Source organism: Octodon degus, unplaced genomic scaffold (genome assembly GCF_000260255.1).
Source record: "Octodon degus isolate 3935 unplaced genomic scaffold, OctDeg1.0 scaffold00145, whole genome shotgun sequence".
Taxonomy (NCBI): domain Eukaryota; kingdom Metazoa; phylum Chordata; class Mammalia; order Rodentia; family Octodontidae; genus Octodon; species Octodon degus.
The window spans coordinates 3,750,680-3,768,865 of NW_004524721.1; the positions used below are offsets into that span (position 1 = coordinate 3,750,680).

Sequence of the window (18,186 nt, forward strand, 5' to 3'; positions counted from 1 at the left end):
CCCTAAGTGCTTTTCTGGTTAGGCCTGCTCTAGCAAGACAGCAAAGGAGCTTCTGTACAAAGAAGCACAGCAAACTAAAGTGCCATATTTTGACTACTGTTGCAATATTTTACATGAGGTATAATTTTCCTTTTTTTCCCCAGTACTGGGGATCAAACTCAAGACCTTGCACATGCCAGGCAGGTACTTAGCCCGCTGAGTTATCTCCTGGTTCTAATTTTCCTCTTTTTAGTCTTGCTTCCTACTCCAGCCTTTTGGGTCTTTGTAACCATGCGTTCAACCAGAGATTAAAACTACGTTTTTAAAAGTTATGTCTATTGAGCTGGGCATAATGGTGAATGCTTATAACCCCAGGACTCTGGAGGCTGCAGCAGGTCTGCCATGAGTTTAAGGCCACCCTGAACTGCATTTTGAGAACCTGTCTCAAAAAGACCAACAAACAATGAAGTATCTACTGAACACGGGCAGACATTTTTTCTTTCTGGTCATTATTAATACAGCATTTACAGTGTAGGGGTAGATTTTGTAAGTCATGTAGAGATTTAAAAGTATATGGAGGATGTGTATATAGGTTCCATGCACATGGCATACTGTTTTAGAAGGGGTTTTATCAGCCATGGACTTGGGTGCCTACAGGGTAGGATCTTGGAACCAATGCACTAACATACTGCAGGATGGTTGGCACATTCTTTCTGAAACTAGAACCTCAAGGGTTCTTCATCGGTTACAGCACTATCTTTCACTGGTTTTTTATAATCCTGCCAAACCACCCTATGACACACAACCATAAAAAGTGAGTTAAAACAAATACATCCTTTGAAAGAGTTTTGGTTTTCATAAACTTTTTATACATCTTTCAGGTATTACAAGGAGTGTGGATCTCAGGCCACATACAATTACTGTTTGCTTGCTTGATTTAATTCACTAACTCTGTAGCCTTCTGGTAACTGAATCTGAAATAGTTCATTCTCAAAATGTAGTGTTCCAAGCTGAAACTATGCAAAACGATCTTGTTTTAAAGGAAAAATTGAGAAAATAGATGGCAGTTTATCTCATACACCTGGATCCTGAACAGTTAAACCGTTCTCCCTTTAGAACATTCATATAAATGTTTAGTTGCCTATGAGCATTTCTTTAGTCAATCTTTATATAACTTGTATCGGATGGAGTAAAATTTATAAGTAGATCATTATAATAGCCTTGCTATAGTAAGGCTAAGGATTTGGACTAAATTGGCCAGTCTAGGTACCTGAGGACATAGTAGTGCAGACAGATGTGGCTAACACTGCTTCACAGCAAAGAAACTAGTACGATGGGAGTCTTGCCCCAGGTCAGTTACATTATTTGGGCAGTATTGTAGAGGTGAATTAAAAATGAAAAAAAATTTTTTTCCTTCTGTTTTGTCAAAAAGACTAGATCTAGTCTTGTCTGATTTTTAGCTAATGTTACGTATGTGGTTTTTGTCACATGATACCTGACACTTTTAAGAAATAATCTTACCTGTAGTACGCATTGTCGAGCTCTGTCCACGTCTCCTGGCAAGCTGAACCGTCTCATTATCATAGCATTCATTTCTGGGAACTAACCATAAAGAAATTTTATTGTTCTAGGAAGAAGTGTTTTCTCACTAGTTTGTAACAGGAAGTAACAATTTTAAAAATCCCAAAAGATGTCTTAAGTGGCTAGAGGATACTGGCTGAACTGTAGGATTAAAGAGGCTGTTCCAGCAGAGATCCCCACTGTCTGTGCCTAGGGGTGGCAGCAGTGCCCAGAATGGAGTTGCCACTGGCCCTGTCATTCTGGTGCTCTGTTCTCTCCTTTGTCCAGTACTGAGAGGCAAGAGGAACAAAGTCCCTCTCTAAAAATCTCACTTGCCATTCAGATTTTGAAACTTTATTGTAGGTATCCAACCCCATTTTGGAATTCAGTAGAAAGGGGCCAAAGCAGGCATCTCTAACAAATTCCTAGATGCCTCTGGTTTATAGCAACATTTGGAGACCCACTGACCTAGGATGAGGGTAGGAATCTAACATTCTGTTTGAAGTATTAAAACTGAAGAGCACTAAAAACTATGGGTTACTGAACAGGGCATGAACACAGCTGGAGCAGTGTGGCTTGATGCAGCCACATGAGAGAGCTAAGATATGGTTGCCTGTACCCCACTCCCAAAGATTTGGTTCTGCTTTCTTGGAATTTAGCCTGGGAACCAGGATTTTTAAAAATTCTTAGGTATTCTTAATATGCTCCCAACTGAATTAAAGGAGAGGTAGGTAGATGTATCACCTGGCTACTGTAGTGAGGCAAAAGACCAAAAGTAAGCTGATGGTAATTAAAGGAAGGTACAAACATTAAAAAGGAAATTTGTATTCTACAGTATTTAGTAACCATTTTTATTCATTTTAAAAATGTATTTGGTACAGGGTCTTGGGCTGGTAGTGATCTTCCTGTTTGCAGCCTCCTCAGTGCTGGGATTACAGGCTTGTGTCACCCTGCCTGGACTTGAGACGCAGCATGTCTGGGGGAGGAGCCGGCACAGCATGTGGTGCTGAGGTTGAGCCCTGGTCCCTTTCTTGCCTAAGCAGGTGCTTAGTCCATTGAGCTATCTCGCTGGCCCCTCAGTAACTATTTAGAATTATCACCACTAATAAGAAACTAGGACAATAGATCACTTCCTCAATCCAAGCCCAAGTCCTGATTCTGCCAGCAGCTACCACCTCTGAGTTCCTTATCTCTAGTGGCTCAGCCTCATTAGCCTCAGGACCTCAAGTCCTTGGTTTCTAATAATAGTCTGTAGTTCCATGGAATAAGAGGTAGGAGGTGTTTGGTCTCAGACACATCATGCTTTAAAGCAGTTGCCAGTTCTTCCCTCGAAGAGAGCCTGAATGATGAAATAAACTGTCCTGTAACTGGTGCCATGGTACAAGTGATGCTGGGTGAAAAAACAGGAGACACAGGAAACCTCACCCACTGGTAGCAACATTTGGAGACCCACTGACCCAGGACAAGGGTAGGAATCTAACATTGAATTATGAGAAAGGGTAGGAAGCCTCACCCACTTGTTAGGGCAAAATATATTAGAGTATGTACTCCTGTCCTCGCAGACCACCATCCTGTGTTTCTGCACCAGACCTTTCTGTTCTTGGAATGAAGTCTCTGTCCAGCGATTTTCTACCTACTGCAGTGTCTCTTATCCAGTCTTTGCATGATTTAATTTCTCCTTGTTATTTAGATGTACTTAACATGCAGAGACTACTAACATTACAAAGAGTTTGAGCAGCAGGCAACTGGTTAGTTCCCAAGTGAAAAGGAGCAGTTTAAGCAAATACAGGCCAGGGAGATGGGTCAGTGGAATAAGCGCTTCCCTGGCAAGCGCAAGGGCCTGAGTTCAATCCCCAGTCCGCTGTAACAGAAACAAATCAGGAAAACCCCAGTCAAAAAATGTTTGTGGGACTTGGGAAGATAGCTCTGTGGTCCAAGTGTACTGATCCTGGAATCCTGGGTGAACCTGCCAGTCACTGAAACCAGGCGTGGTAGTGTACGCCTGAAATCCCAGTGCCGGGGAGGCTGAGGTAGGAGAGTCTAAGCTGTATAGTGAGACCCTGTGCCAAATAAAAGACTAAAAATAAATTTAAGAAAATATTTTGTGGTAAAAAGCCACATCAGATAGCCATTTGCTTTAATTTTTAGAATACCACATCCCCAAACTATCTTTACAGCTCACATCTTGTCCTGAGCACCTACTAAAATTACCTTATTTATAGTGTGGCAAAACATGCTGATTTTTAGTATAAAAAGCATTGAGAAAGCAAAATTTGAAATGAAATTTGCATTGCATGTAACTACAATTCTGGAACAAAAAGTATGCAGTTTTAATATGTCAAACTTCCTGGAAACATTCTCTCAGCTCCTTAATGGGTATGTGAAGAAGTAAGAAACAGGAAGAATAATTGCTTGCTTATAGATTTAGTGAGAAGTAACATTTTTGTTCACTCAGGCTGTTTTTAAGAGTAGAAAACAACCTGTGAATGAGTCAGACTACATCTGTGAAATCCATCATAAACTACGAAGGTGATCTGTAAACAGGAGTGAGTTACCCAAACACAAGTGGTAACTAAGGCACCAACTAGTCACAATAACAAGCTTGCATAGCTGGTGCAGGGGCTGGTGATGGCAGTCAGAAATACTGCTACAGGCTGACACCTACGAAGGTCTAGTACCAAAGAAGGGAAGCAGGAGAAAGTTTTTTTTTAAAAGATCTTAAAAAACAGTGGCACTTAAAAAAAATTTTTTTTAAGATAATAGTTTTTGCCTTTTTGAGTCACGGTTTCGATATGGGCACTTCAGGCTGGACTAGAACTTGCTTTATAGCCCAGGCTGGTCTCAAAACTTGCAACAATCCTTGTGCTTCAGCCTCCTGAGGGCTGGGATTAAAGTCATGTGCCACCACACCCAGCTTAATCAATAGTTTTGGGGGTTGGGGAGGGAAAGGGATATAGTTCAGGGGCTCAAGTGCCTGCAAGGGAATCAAACTCAAGACCTTGTGCTTGCCAGGCAGATGCTTGTGCTGCTGAGCTACGTCCCCTCTAACCCTATTATTGAAAGAGTTAACATGAGTTTTGTTCATAAAAATACACACACACACACACACACAGAGAGACACTACAATCTCCAGAAATCCTGAAAACTTCTTAGTTTTATTTTTTTTGCGGTGATGGGGCCTTAACACAAGGCTTCATGCATGCTGGGCAAGTGCCTACACTGAGCCACAGCCCCTGAAACTCTTCTCAGCTGCCCTGTACCAATTGCTGTCAGCCAGGAAATGTCTTCAAGGAGATGTCAGAAAATTTCAGGACAACTTCACATGCAAAGTAAAAGGAGTTTTCCAAGATTGCCTGTCCTAGTCCAGTGAGATTCAGTCAAGGTCAGATGAAAAAGTTAGATAATCTGCAACTAAAATCCCTCTGGAAAAGGGTTGCAAATACCTTGGAACTACTACTATATAGGTATGTTTAGTGGACACAGAGTGTCAGCATGCTGTCAGTGCAAGGCATATGGGTTACCTGCTCTGGGAAAATCAGCTAGGTGTTGCACAACTCATCAGCTACAAATTTTCATCAGTATTAACCACAAGGTGTAGTAAAATGAATGCTAGTCTTAGAAGACTTGAGAATGGTAAATTGCCTTCTGTGCCATTTACCAGATGTTTAATTTTGGCCAGATGTGGGCAGCAGCTTCTTATTTGTAAAACAGACATCATAATATCTACCACAAAGAGGAATTGTAAGATTAGATATAATAGGAGCCGGGGAGATGGCTCAGTGGAATAAGCGCTTTCCTGGCAAGCACAAGGGCCTGAGTTCAATCCCCAGTTCCTCAAATTAAAAAAAATTAGATATAATATATGAAAGAGTCCTTTATAAATTAAAAACACATTTTCATAAAGTGAAGATATACTACAATTACATTATTTTTAGAACTGCTTTACCCAGAATTACTTTTACTTCTAATAAATCTTGGCAAATTTCTTGCCAAGAATCCCTTTTTTTGACAGTGCAACACATAGGGGAGCCTAAACTACTATTTTATCTGAAAACAATTTATAAATCCATTATTTGCCACTTGGCCTGTGTGCCAGGCCAAAAAAAAAAAAGTCTATTTATGAAATAAGTCCTATCTAGTCACTTCCTGCTTGGCCTCAACAAGTGTTCCCTTTTTGAGGATGCACTGTGCCTTTTTTAATCTCATTTTTTCCCCCACTGCTCTATGGGCAGATGAAAAAAGTGCTGTCTGATGAGAAATGAGTAGATGCTGTGTGACCCCGGGACTTCCCAGGGAAGCACACACACAATTGTGGTTTGAGGGCATGGCAACTGTTCACTGTACCTTTTCCGTGTTCCCTCCCCTCCAAATCAGTATTTTCCCACCTACTGTAGACTACCGACAGATTGATGTGTAGGAGGGACACACGTGCACCTCTGCATTATATCTGAAGGCAGAATAAGCCATTACGTTTTTATGCAGAGGAGAGCATATATATTCATAGTGAAGCAATCACAAGAGGCCACACTCTTCCCAACTACTCATCTTAGCTTAAGGAGTACTCAACTGTTGTTATCATGAGCTCATAATAAGGATCTCTAATTGCTGACACTGCAAAAAGTACAGCAACCACAATTTTTAGACTGTAAGCCATTTTAGGAAAAGGCCTGTTCCTTAGCTATCCTAACAGTAATTTTAGGGCCTACCTAAATGAGGTTTCACTGAGCTAGCTGCTTTCAGCATGCCGAGGCTTTCACACTGTTCTTTCTTTGTGCTTACTAACTGGTGTCTGAGGACATTAAGGTGTATAGTTGTACCATAAATGGTAGCATACCTTTACATTTTCATGGCTGATTCCTTATGTGGGTTTATGGCAAAACAGAAAATGTTCTTCACTTGCAATATATATTACAGGGAGTTTTAAAACCTTTGCCAGAATTTGGCACACATTCTTACTCCTCACCTCAGCCTCACAATTTCTAGAGGCTAGAGCATGGTAATCAGGACGTTTCCAGAAGTGTACAACATCTTGAAGCACAGCCCCTATTTCTCCACTGACTGCAGTTGGTGAAAATCACCTGGCCTGGCCACCCAAGACAGCAGCCTCCCCTGGGATTAATTCAGCTTTGCCAAATGGGGGATGTGAGACATTCTCTCCTTGGGCAGATCAGACACTAATCGGAGGCCAGGCCACTGGTTTCTGTATCAAAACAGAAGCACCAAGTTCTATAACTAACATGACTTCCTCTTTGTGAGGTCTAAGAAAACAGCCAAAATCTGAGAGACCAAAAAGCTAGCTTTTAATTTCACAGCATGGTGATCAGCATTTTAATGCTTTGCTAAACAATGAATTCAATGCTACAAAGATGAAACTCTTTTTTAAAAAAGCCCAAGAACCAGCAAATGGCCCACTTATTTCCAGTAACATTTGTTATAGCCAAGAGCAGTGTGGCCAGGGCCCAAACAGACTGTGCAAATGTCTGCTCTGTAAACCCTGCAGCACCTTTGATGTTCCCTAAGCATTTCATCTATACTAAGGAGAACATGAAGGCGACTTTACTTTCTTTCTTCTTTGATAGTCCCTCAATCTGGAGAGAGAAGGAAGTACGTGACTCTAGGGTAGTCCACTGACTTCTTGACATTTGGTGGTGGTGGTGGGGTGGCAATGGCTGAGATATACAGCCTCTCTTAAAGCAGCAAATAGTCCCAGTGCATGAGAACTGAAGAGCTTCTCAGAATTTCTTAGGTTTGGAGGCACCCACAAATTCCAGTTCTACAATCAAGATGTGGAAGCCATCCACCTTGCCAGTGCCCAAAATAGATGAGATAATCATAATGCTTCCTTAAATGCATACAGCACTTTACGATTTACGACAAGTATTATCTCAGTTAATCCTCATCACAATTTGGGATGAGGGGGGATACTGTAATCTCTGCTTTATAGATAAGGCTTAGAGAGGCAAAATGATTGATCCCAGCATCTCAGTCGTAAAACCAGGATAAATCGAGATCTTTGGTCTCTAAATGCCTCATCAGCCATTCCTTATCTCAGCCTTCCCATCAGCTGTGCCCAGACACAGTGGGACTGCAGGGCCACCAAGCAGCACTTCCAAAGGATTCTGTGAACCTACCTGCCGGCAAGCAAACAAAACAGGGCCAGTGGCTAGGCCAAGCTTCAGGTCGGTGGATGTTGGTTTGCCCATCTGTTTGGAAGATGCGGTGAAGTCCAGCACATCATCTATGAGCTAGTAGAAGGGCAGGAATGTGAGATGCACCCCACACCCCACCACCACCCTCTGCTGCTCTGGTCATGCATGAGGGAGTATGGCTGTCCTGACCCAAACCTTTTTGCAGGGAAGGTGCACACCAACCTGAAAAGCCATTCCCACATTTCTTCCATATTGATAAGCAATCTCATGCACCACTGGGTCTGGGCATCCTAAGACAGAGACCTGAAACAGAAACAGGATTCTGTGGTAAGCTATTGGCAGCCAACCTACGATCAAAGAATCGGCCACATGGTCCCTTAAAGATAGGCACTGTCAGAGATACTGATGCCAAAAGGCCAAACAGATACGAACTGTTCTTTTTCTATTTGGCAGTGCTAGGGATTAAACCTGGGCCATCAGCATGCTAGGGAAATGTTCTATCATAGCTACATCCCAGCCTGTTAAAGTCTAAGAAAACGATCTATTCTACCTGCCCACACTTCTTTCAAAACAGGAATAAGCAGTCTTTTTCATTGCTTAAGAAAAACTGAGCTTTGATGATACTAGTTCTGCCAGTATTATGCTTAGTAAACCTTTCTGACATGAAAAAGCAGATCACAGTACTTGAAACGACGGTTTCTAGCATGCAGCATACTAGCCTTACTACTGTGGGTGTCCACGGTCTCCTCGGCCTCATCCTTCCTGTTCTCGTCTACCCCATCTGTGGCTTGTTCTTTTAGTAACCACTGGTGATTCCTTACTTCTGAATGCAGCTGATTTCTTACAGTACCTGTCATAGACTTCAGCCTGTGTTTGGACAGTGTTTTATTTTTTAGAAGGATCGTCCCTGGTCCTACTGTTTCTGTGTTTCTCTTAGAAGTAATTTAACTGTATAAAAACTATATATTTTTCCTTGTCAGTGGGGAGAGAAATAGGACTTCAAAAGTTTTTTAAAAACATGAAGAAATCTACCCAGCACACCAGCCCCTTGAGTGTATTTCCTGCTGGCCAGTGAGGCATGCTAAGCAGGCCCAGCCACATTTTCAGAAAACAAAGACTGGGTCCAAACCAAAACGGGGGAAGCGGAGAGCCACTGCTCTGCTAGAGAGGAAATGTCTATATTGACTCTCAGTGAAAAAGCCAGATGGAGCTCTTCAGCCACCTTCTGCAATGGGTCAGGGTGATAAATACTTCTGTCCCCAAACATCACTCCCTGTCTGTATAGTCCTGTGGGGGCAGGCTCTGGAGTGAGCCTGCCAAGGTTGTATTTAAGCCCTTACAACTGCCACATTGTGGAGGACCACCTGAGCAGCTCTCCTTGAAAGAAGAGCGACTGTCTCCATTTTGACTGAGCCTGACCCTATTTCCTCGTATTGTTCTGTACAGAGCTGGCTAGGACTTCTGTTTATCCTTCAGTTGGCCTTAAGCAATGTCTATTGGTCTAGCTGAGGTGCTGGTGATAGTCTCTGAAGGTGGCGTGTGTGTTTCCCTGGTAACCTACACCTGCTGCTCCTTAATGTGAGCCGGGTTGAGACAGGACCGTAGAGCTGATGCTCTGCGGCACCAGCTGGGATCGAGCCTCGAGATTGAGGCTATGACTTCCTGGGGCTTGAAAGACTACATCAAAGCTGAAGCACCAGACTTACCAAACATTAGATACTATATAATGCAGATTACTCTCTCTGCATATCTTCTCTGCATATGGCAGAGGTAAATTTAGGCCACCCAGCTAGCTTAGCTCACAGTAGTCACCTACTTCCCACAATTCTCAGTCAAGCCTCCTTAAGCCACTCCTCCACTAAATAAAACCAGGTGAGGCCCTGGGTCACTCTCTTGGTTCCAGAAAGCCATCTTCGTGGCTGGACTTAGAGCCCCTTGACTCCTCAATGATTGAAAATATAACTTAGTGTCTTTATTTTCACTGTGGGTTGCATTGTAAGTAGTAGATTGGAATCAACTCCATGGGATTCCAACAACATAACTTTGGAATTACAAATATTGGCTTCTTGGATCAAGACGAGGATCTGGAAGTGTCTCCTACACCACGTCACCTTGGCACAGTGTTTAATCTTTCTGTGCTTTCGTTTCCTCATCTGTGAAAGGCAGGACTTAAAAGCACTTATTCAGAGTGCTGATGAGAAATTAACTGATGCTCCACCTAAGCACTCAGCAATTCTGCCTGGCTTCTAGTTAGAGCTCAGTCTGTACTTGCTATTATTATTAATGATCCTTCACATTTTCCATACTCGCTGGACCCAGAACCAGGAGTTTGGGCAAAGTCCATGCACTTCTGCTATTTAAGGCCAGATCATGTAAGTTCCTCAGCTCTGAGAACGCTTCCTAACCACTTAGCGTAGTCCCTGCTGTGAAGGTTGGCCCTAAGCTCATGATGAGACCACACTGCCTTACTGGAGTGAATAATAAGCTTATATCAGTTTCCAACACTAACGACCTGGCTGTGCTCTATATGGAGGGGAGGGGAGATCTTTGTGAAGCCACACGGGGAGATTGAGCAACGTAAGCAGCCAACATATCCATCAGGTTGGCTCAGGGATAGCGCAGGGCACAGTCTGAGCAGTCCGGGATACGTTGGGCTCAGAAAAGAAAGATCTTTTTCCCTAGATAGAAAATAACCAATAACAAGCAACTTCCTACAGAGAGACTAATGTTATTTTATCAACACAAAGCCATCCAGAAATACAAACTTTTTGAAAAAAGAAAACATTTTAAAAACTCTTATATAATGAATGAATTCATGGAGCATGTATGATTAGCATTTTGCATCGTTTTAGTTAAACTTCACAACATAGTAATTATGGAACTGTTGCTGCCAGCTTTTTATCAATTCCTGAGCACTTAAGATGTGCCAGACAGCATCCTCAGATTTCTTACGTGTCTAGCCACCCGTGAGGGGCAAGAGTTGCTACATGGCAAAGACACACTGGAATTGGAATCTAATCCTAATGCTCTCTCCAGAGAATGTCCTCTTAGTCACTTCACAGTGCAGCTTCTAATGGACACAGCAGGAGCACAGTGTGCAAGTGCACACAGAGTGTGTGACCTGCACCGTCCCTCCAATCACACGGACAGAAGAACAGCACCTTCTCCTCACATGGTGTGGAGTTGGTTCTGCTAGGTTCAACTCCTGCAGCCTAAGGACCACCCCAAAGAACTGAGCCCTAATGGCTAAGCACTGTCTGGATCTGTGGCAAGCTACCAGGAAACTAACACGACCAGGAAAACGACATGCAACAGGCACAACATGGAAAATGACGAGGAGGTGTGGAGACACGAGAGGCACGCCGCCCGCGCTTAGCTTTGGAGAGATGCGGCACATCTTGCTCAAGTGGGCGGAGTGTGGAGAAGGACTGAGTCAGTGGCACTGGAGTCCAACTAACTGGTCTGAAGCAGCTGCCACAGGCAGGCTGCGCAGCATTATGTGTTTCTCCCTGCAAAAGCGTCCCTGCACCTCATACTAGATTCTCCTCAGCCTTGGCCGACACAGGAGCTACTGTTTGCCTGGGATGAGCAAGGCGCTTGATATTTATCAAGGACTCAACCTGAAGGGATATATTTGCACCACCATAGGTTAAAATATATTCTGATGCTTAAATATTTTTATTTTGTTCTTATTAAAAATAGTGGAGAAAAACATAGTGGAGAGAATTAAAGAGCTACCATTATAGAAATATAAAAATAAAATACTGTCTGAAATCAACTGAAAATATTGGGAGAAAATGTACTCAACACAGTATCACATACAAAAAGTTAATACTAATATAAACCATTCTTATAATCTGAGGAAAAGACCAAATATCCCCTAGAAAAATAGGCAAAAGTTATGAACAATTTATAAAAATTAAAGGGATAGAATTAAAGGGATAGAATAGCCCTTTATTCTCCAAAATGATGTTCAACTTCACTCAGAAAGAAAATTTGTAAATTAAAGATTCACTACATGCCATTTCTCATCTATTACAATGGCCAAAAAAATAAAATAAAATAAAAATAAACAATTAAATAAAAATTGAAGTATAATGCCACATTCAGTTGGTAAGCTATGGGAAAGAGGCAAGACACCCTAACAAACTACTGATGGACACGCACACAGGTGTGGAGAAATTTGGTGGTGGTGTCCATATATGCTGCTGTCCCTAAATTTTTTTTTTTTTTTGTCAGTGTTGGCTAGCAGATTTGTCATCACCTTTTAGGAGTAGGCAAACACAGCTTAAAAGATTACTAATAGATTTTCACATTCATCAATTTCAGAGTTTACAGCCCACCCCAAACAGGGCATATGAAGCATCTGGGAGCACAGGGTGATTTACCATAGAGCCAAACTTCAAACACTAAGTTGAGTTTCATCTTGGATACCTACCAGTCAGGAATTCTAACTGACGTAAAGCAAAAGACACATTCAGAATGGCCCCTGTGGGCATCCAGGTCTGAGAGTAGGAACCGTGCTGGAGACCTGGCTTCCCACTAGAGGGCAACAACTATCACCCACTTGGGGCTCACAAGGCAGCCCTAAGGAGGCCTGTCACTCAGCAAAAGGAATAGTGCCACTTCAGTGACGAGCAAAGTGGGAAGCTCCGGGAGGCTGAGCTTCGAATGAAGGAAGCAAGAGTAACACTTCAGCTCTGCCTTCCAAGCGCAGAGGGGCCACAACATCTACATGGCAGAAATAATCACAGCTCAGTAGTCCATGCCGTGGGCACAAGATGACCATTTCCAGGACCATGGGGCAGGGCACCAGGGAGAACAAAGGGCGCCACAGGCGGTCTTCAAAAAACTTTATTACAAAATTGCTGCCCCTAAATTTATCTGAGGTTTACTTCTCACAATACACTCATACATGTGTAAATCACAGTAGCATTGTTTGTCTTGGTAAACTATTGAAAACCAAAGGCACACATGCATGAAAGTGGTTTAGCAAACTGTCCTGGGTCCACACTGTAAGAATGACTCTATTTGTGAAATGAAGTCTAAATCAACATGATATGGTTTCAGAATACCTGAAATTACGGAAGCAAGTGCAAAAAGAAAACAAACACCAAGTAGTCCAATTTACTACCAGCTATAAGAATGGGGAGGTTTTTGCTAAGCAGAACACAGGAAGGAGGAAGCAACAAGCAATGAGAGTGGCTCCCCTACCAGTTAGGGTCAATGGGGAGGGCCAGCAGACTACAGAATGAACAGGGTGAGCCATTCCTCGCAGTTCAGACTTCTGCAGCAATGTTAATGACTCACACATTCAAGGAACAACAATGACAGAATTCTCAACGCCAAAAATAGTGACATGGGAAGATATTCCCTAACCTGGAATAAAAATGCACCAAATTATATTTCAAACAATCTATCCCCCTGTGAAAAGGAGAGATAACTTTTCAACAGGCTTTGATATTACCCTCAAGATTAAGAGTGGGCTGGGGAGATAGCTCAGTAGAATGACAGGCAGGTACAAGGTCCTGAGTTCAATCCCGGTACCACAAAAAAAGAAAAAAAAAGAGTAAACATAACACTGAACTCTAGGTGTTAGTTTTGTTTTTCAAAGGTACAGATGTCAGTTTGAAACTCCTATAGATATTCTATAATCAAGCAAATCCATACACTGCGGGGAATGAGGGAAGGAAGCTAAAAATATGGAAAGCTGGAATGCTAGAGTAAGTCATTACTCCTATGGGATTAGATGGATACACTATTTGGTAGTGCTTCCACTGAGAGGCCTAGAAACTGACACCACATGCCCAAATTCTAGCATGGACAAGACCCTGGCTTCCATTCCCAGCACCAAAGGGAAAAGACAGCTGACCATTTTTCATATATCGTCATGCAAAATACACTCTGTAACTTATGCAATGAAAGCTATGACTTGTTTCCGCAGAAAAGCTGATGGAAATGAGACCTAGGGGGTCAGATGGACTGTCTGGTGTTTTTCAGACAGCAAAAATCCTTAAGTTGAAAGCACCTTGCTTTCTTCACTTCATGTATTGTACAATAATTCATGTTGATTATAGACTATTTTAGAAACAGTGGAGTCGTAGCCATTGTGTGGATCCAGTACAGTATATTGGGCTACTTTACTGGATGTTGGCCTTTGATTTTCAGTATTCTATAGTGACAACAACACTTCATTTCTCAGCACCATGGTCCAATACAAAAAGGAACTTGAGCCCCTTGGGGAAATAGTGGGTTCCTGGACTAGAAAAAAAAAAAAAAAAAAAACCAACCAGATGTACCTTCTTCTAGAAACCAAACAAGTAGTGAAAGAATGATGGAGACATGGTAAAAGGACCTTGGAGCCATGTTAAAGGGCCTTCCCCCACTGCCCAATATGGGCTATCTGACCATGAAAACAAAAAACTGAGGAATTCTAATCCATACACTAAATAAGAACCTAAGAATCCATAAAGATCCATATAGATAAGAGCTTCCTTATAAAAGGTATCAATTCTATTGTAGAAGAGGAAGGATTGAAAAAGTACTACTTGACAACCACTCTAGCAATAATGCCTCAGGAAAGAATCATAAATAGATGCTAAAAACCAGAGCATCATAGTTTGATGAGACATAGAATATTTATATAATATGAAAATACTACCTTGAAAATAGGACAACTTTAAAGTAAAGCGTCTTGGCAGATACCACCCAAACCAAGTGATCAAAGTGTACCTCATCACAATAGGACCGAGAGGCGACACACATTTCCTAATGTGACAGAAGAACACAGCCTTGCTTTTGCTGTCTTCCTCCAAAAATCCAAAAGTAGAACCTAATCTTGAGAAACCTCAGACAACCCCAACTCAAGAGGCTTAACACCTAATTACTGCACACTCCTTAGACATCACAGTGGAAAAGACAAAAGGCTGAGGAAGGCTTCCGAAACCAAACAAGTAGTGAAAGAATAATGGAGACATAGTATCTCCATGTCTACTGGGCACTGATGGCCCTGCACGGAGTTACACTGCCATTTTCACCCCCTTGTTAGAGGGCCTTAGAAAGTTACTAAATTGTGCAGGCTGGGTCCCTTTTGCTTCAGCCTCCCAGGGTGCTGGAGTTACGGGCATGGGCCACCACATGTAGTTATTCCAGACCTAAAGAAACTAAGTTCTCATGACAACTAAAGGCACCACGTGGCCTTGGATTGGTTCCTGGACCCCACCATATACACCAATTTATTTTCCTTTGGTTGTGATGGTATTTGGAAAATGGAAAAATCCAAGTAAGACCTGTAGGTGCAAGAATATAATATTGAAAGCAGTGTTCTAATATGACTTCCACACAAAGTCCTGTGGTGGTGCTCTGGAACTTTGAGAATAAAAGAATAATAGATGCTAAAACCACAGCATCAGAGTTTGATGAGAAATAGACTATTTATATAATATGAAAATACTACCTTGAAAGTAGAATAACTTTAAAGTGAGAGATAAAAAATAATAAATCCATTGATTCCAACCAGGCCACACTATTCTCCACAGAGAATAGAAATGTGGGAAAATGAAACAAATCAAAATCCTGTGGGACAAATAAGGTGGGATTCAGCCTCTATCTGCAGAACAACGGAGAGTTCACCTGACCCCCTACATATCATTGCCATCAGCTTTTCTTGGGGAAATAAGCCATAGCTTTTACTAGGAGGCCACAACATGTTGTTTTGCATGACTGTGTAGAAAAAATGGTCTTTTCTCTTTTCCCTGTGGCGCTGGGGAATGGAATACAGGGCCTTGCGCTTGCTAGGCAAGGATTCTTCTACTGAACTACACTTCCAACCCTCACCCCCCAATTTTTTTTTGGTGGAACTGGAGATGGAACTCAGACCCGCGCTTATTCTACTGAGCTATCTCACTGGCCCCCTCAACCACCTTTTGACAGTAAGTTTAATCCTATTTAATCATCAACCAGTCACAAAATAATCTTCCTAGCAGCCCTCTCTTAGATTTTACCATTATTTCCATTAAAATACAATGGACGATTAAAAGACAGTGGGTAGGGCCGGCCTGATAACTCAGCAGACTAAAGCGCCTGCTTAGGCAGAGTGCAGTGGCTGGGGTTCGATCCCTGGCCTGCTGTGCCGGCCCCGTCCGTGGGGTGCGTGATGCAAGCCTGTAATCCCAGCTCTTGGGAGGCTGAAAACAGAGGAGAATCACTACAGAAGGGTGGGGAGGTGAGGGGAAAAGTGGCATCCTTAGAATGAAATGAACTGGTGAACTCCACATTTTCAAGACATTTGGAATCAAAATGATTTCTTTAATAATCTTGGTCTTTAAGGTCTTATCTCCTCTTTTTGACACATCTAATTTGCTCTATGTGCATTCCTTCAGAGCTCAGATGCCTTTGCAGTTTAAATACCAAGAGTACATAAAATAGCAATTTTGAATATATAACACCTCTGGAATATTTCCACTCATGGGCACTTAAACACAGAAACTTTTTCAGAGAGCTCACACTATGGTTTGCTTCACTATTCTCAAAGCCCTGGGGTTTAGGAATAAAGCACAGAAAAAGCAGGTAGTTCTGGGCTGATGTTAGCATGCCTCCCAGTGGCCAGCATTCAACATTTCATTTCACGAAGGTTAAGCCAAATTAATACACAGACAAGATTCCTTGCTTACTTCATAATCTTTGAAGAAGGTTCTCATTACAAAAGAATACACATGCATTATCTTGAGCTGCTGAAACAGAGATGGGACAATGAAGCCGTCTCTGCAGGGTGTAGTGGCTGAGTCAATCAGCTACAATTCTGGAGCCCTTTAGTTCTGCCTCCATGCCTTGGTGCTATGCACTTGTGTTTCCAATTCCAGCAGCCCTGCCACCTGCTAGTACTTTTAACTGCACCCTCACACTCGTGAAATTGCCAACGAACTTCACTTACACACTATTGTATCCTGTAAGGGAAGCTTTGATGACTATATTAAGAGGGTATCAGAACAGTAATTTATACATGACCCTAAGAGTGTTCTTTTCTTGTTGCTTTAATTACATGGGACTACAATTTGCCTCCATGTGTCTGTCAGTGTGAGATCTCAGATAAATATTCTATGGAGATTGTTTTCTCACTCACAGGCCTAACAACAAATGCCACACATTTAGTCTATAGCTCAAAGGGTGAGCAATGGAGAAATACATAGATATGGAGAATAAAGGGAAAGCTGGGGGGCGGGGAGCAGCTGATGAGTCACATTCCATTTATCTTCCAGAGGAAAAAATGGCTTATTTATATCTCATATAATAATACTGGGAAGAGCTAATAAAAAATATATAGACCACTAGTAAAACCTAATAGATACTTTCACTTGGTAAACATATCTTAAAAATTACTGTAAAAGACATATTGTCATTAATTCCCTTTGAGATATTTCTGCTCACTTCAAACCCACTGACTCCATCTTTCCTGCCATTTTCTGAAACCGTTCTGAAAGTCCTCTCTGTTGTCTGTAGCTGCAATGTTGTGACTGCTGCAGCGTCCTGAATCAATTCAAAATGTTCACCTTTCATGGACCTTCTGGCTCTGGGGAAGAGCCGGAAGTTACACAGAGCCAGATCTGGTGAACACAGTAGATAAGGATGCGCCAAACTTGTACAAGCCTGTCTTTCTGTTGGATGGCACCCAGCAGCAGCATTCATAGCATTTATCGGATTTCACAAAGACACGAAGCTGCTTCAGAAAGTGACAAGAACAATGAGACAGTGTATTTGAAGGAAGGGGAAGTATTTTGAGGGGCATTAATGGCAATGTGTCTTTTATTTTAACAAAAATTTTTAAAAATTCAAACGTTCACTATATATTTGAAGCACATCTTGTATTATAAAGCTTACTTTGATTCAATTCTTGGGAAGACAAAGAAAAGTTAATGTCTGCATACCGAGACTACAAAACATGAAAACAATGTCCTACAGCAAAAGTTCTCTGCTATTGGGAATATAATTATTTCCTCATTTTCCTTTTGAGATTCTGGATACTATTTCAAGGTTCTTCAAAGAAACATTTTCTAGGAGAATTAGCTCCCAAGAAAGAGCTATGAGACATTTTTAACTTGAAAAAGACAGAACGTACATACTGCTTTACAACTGTTGGCGATCAGACTTGCAGTCTTCTTGAAGGTCTTTTCAAGATAGTGGGCGAAGCGTTCATTCTCATCTTCTTTGGATCCTAGCTGAAGAAACTCGCCTATAAAGGAGAGGGGTCACTTGAGAAGTGGTTTTGTTGCCTATACAAGAACGAATGGAAGGGAAAGGAAGGGAAGGGGAATGAGGGGAGGGGAAGGGAGAGAGGGAGGAGAGTAGGTTTCCCAGAGCAGAGGCACAGCTGTGCTGACAAACACCATGTACAGAGCTGCTTTCAGTAAAATAGATATAATAGTAGTGTTTCCAATTCGTGCCAGAGCTATAGATGCTGCAGAAAGAATTAAATCTCCAGCGAGAACAGCCTAAAAAACAA

The 18,186-nt window shown here is 42.0% G+C and overlaps 1 protein-coding gene across 2 annotated transcripts in view; it reads right to left on the bottom strand.

Moving 5' to 3' along the window:
- Positions 1 to 18,186, bottom strand: part of Pdss1 (decaprenyl diphosphate synthase subunit 1) — a 40,751-nt gene that overhangs the window by 2,977 nt on the left and 19,588 nt on the right. For both annotated transcript variants that reach the window (XM_023701971.1, XM_023701972.1), the window contains exons 7-10: positions 17,807 to 17,916; positions 7,911 to 7,991; positions 7,671 to 7,784; positions 1,501 to 1,581 (exon numbers count right to left, since the gene is read on the bottom strand). In XM_023701971.1, the coding sequence (XP_023557739.1) occupies positions 1,501 to 1,581; positions 7,671 to 7,784; positions 7,911 to 7,991; positions 17,807 to 17,916 (386 nt within the window). The remainder of the gene's footprint in view (positions 1 to 1,500; positions 1,582 to 7,670; positions 7,785 to 7,910; positions 7,992 to 17,806; positions 17,917 to 18,186) is intronic.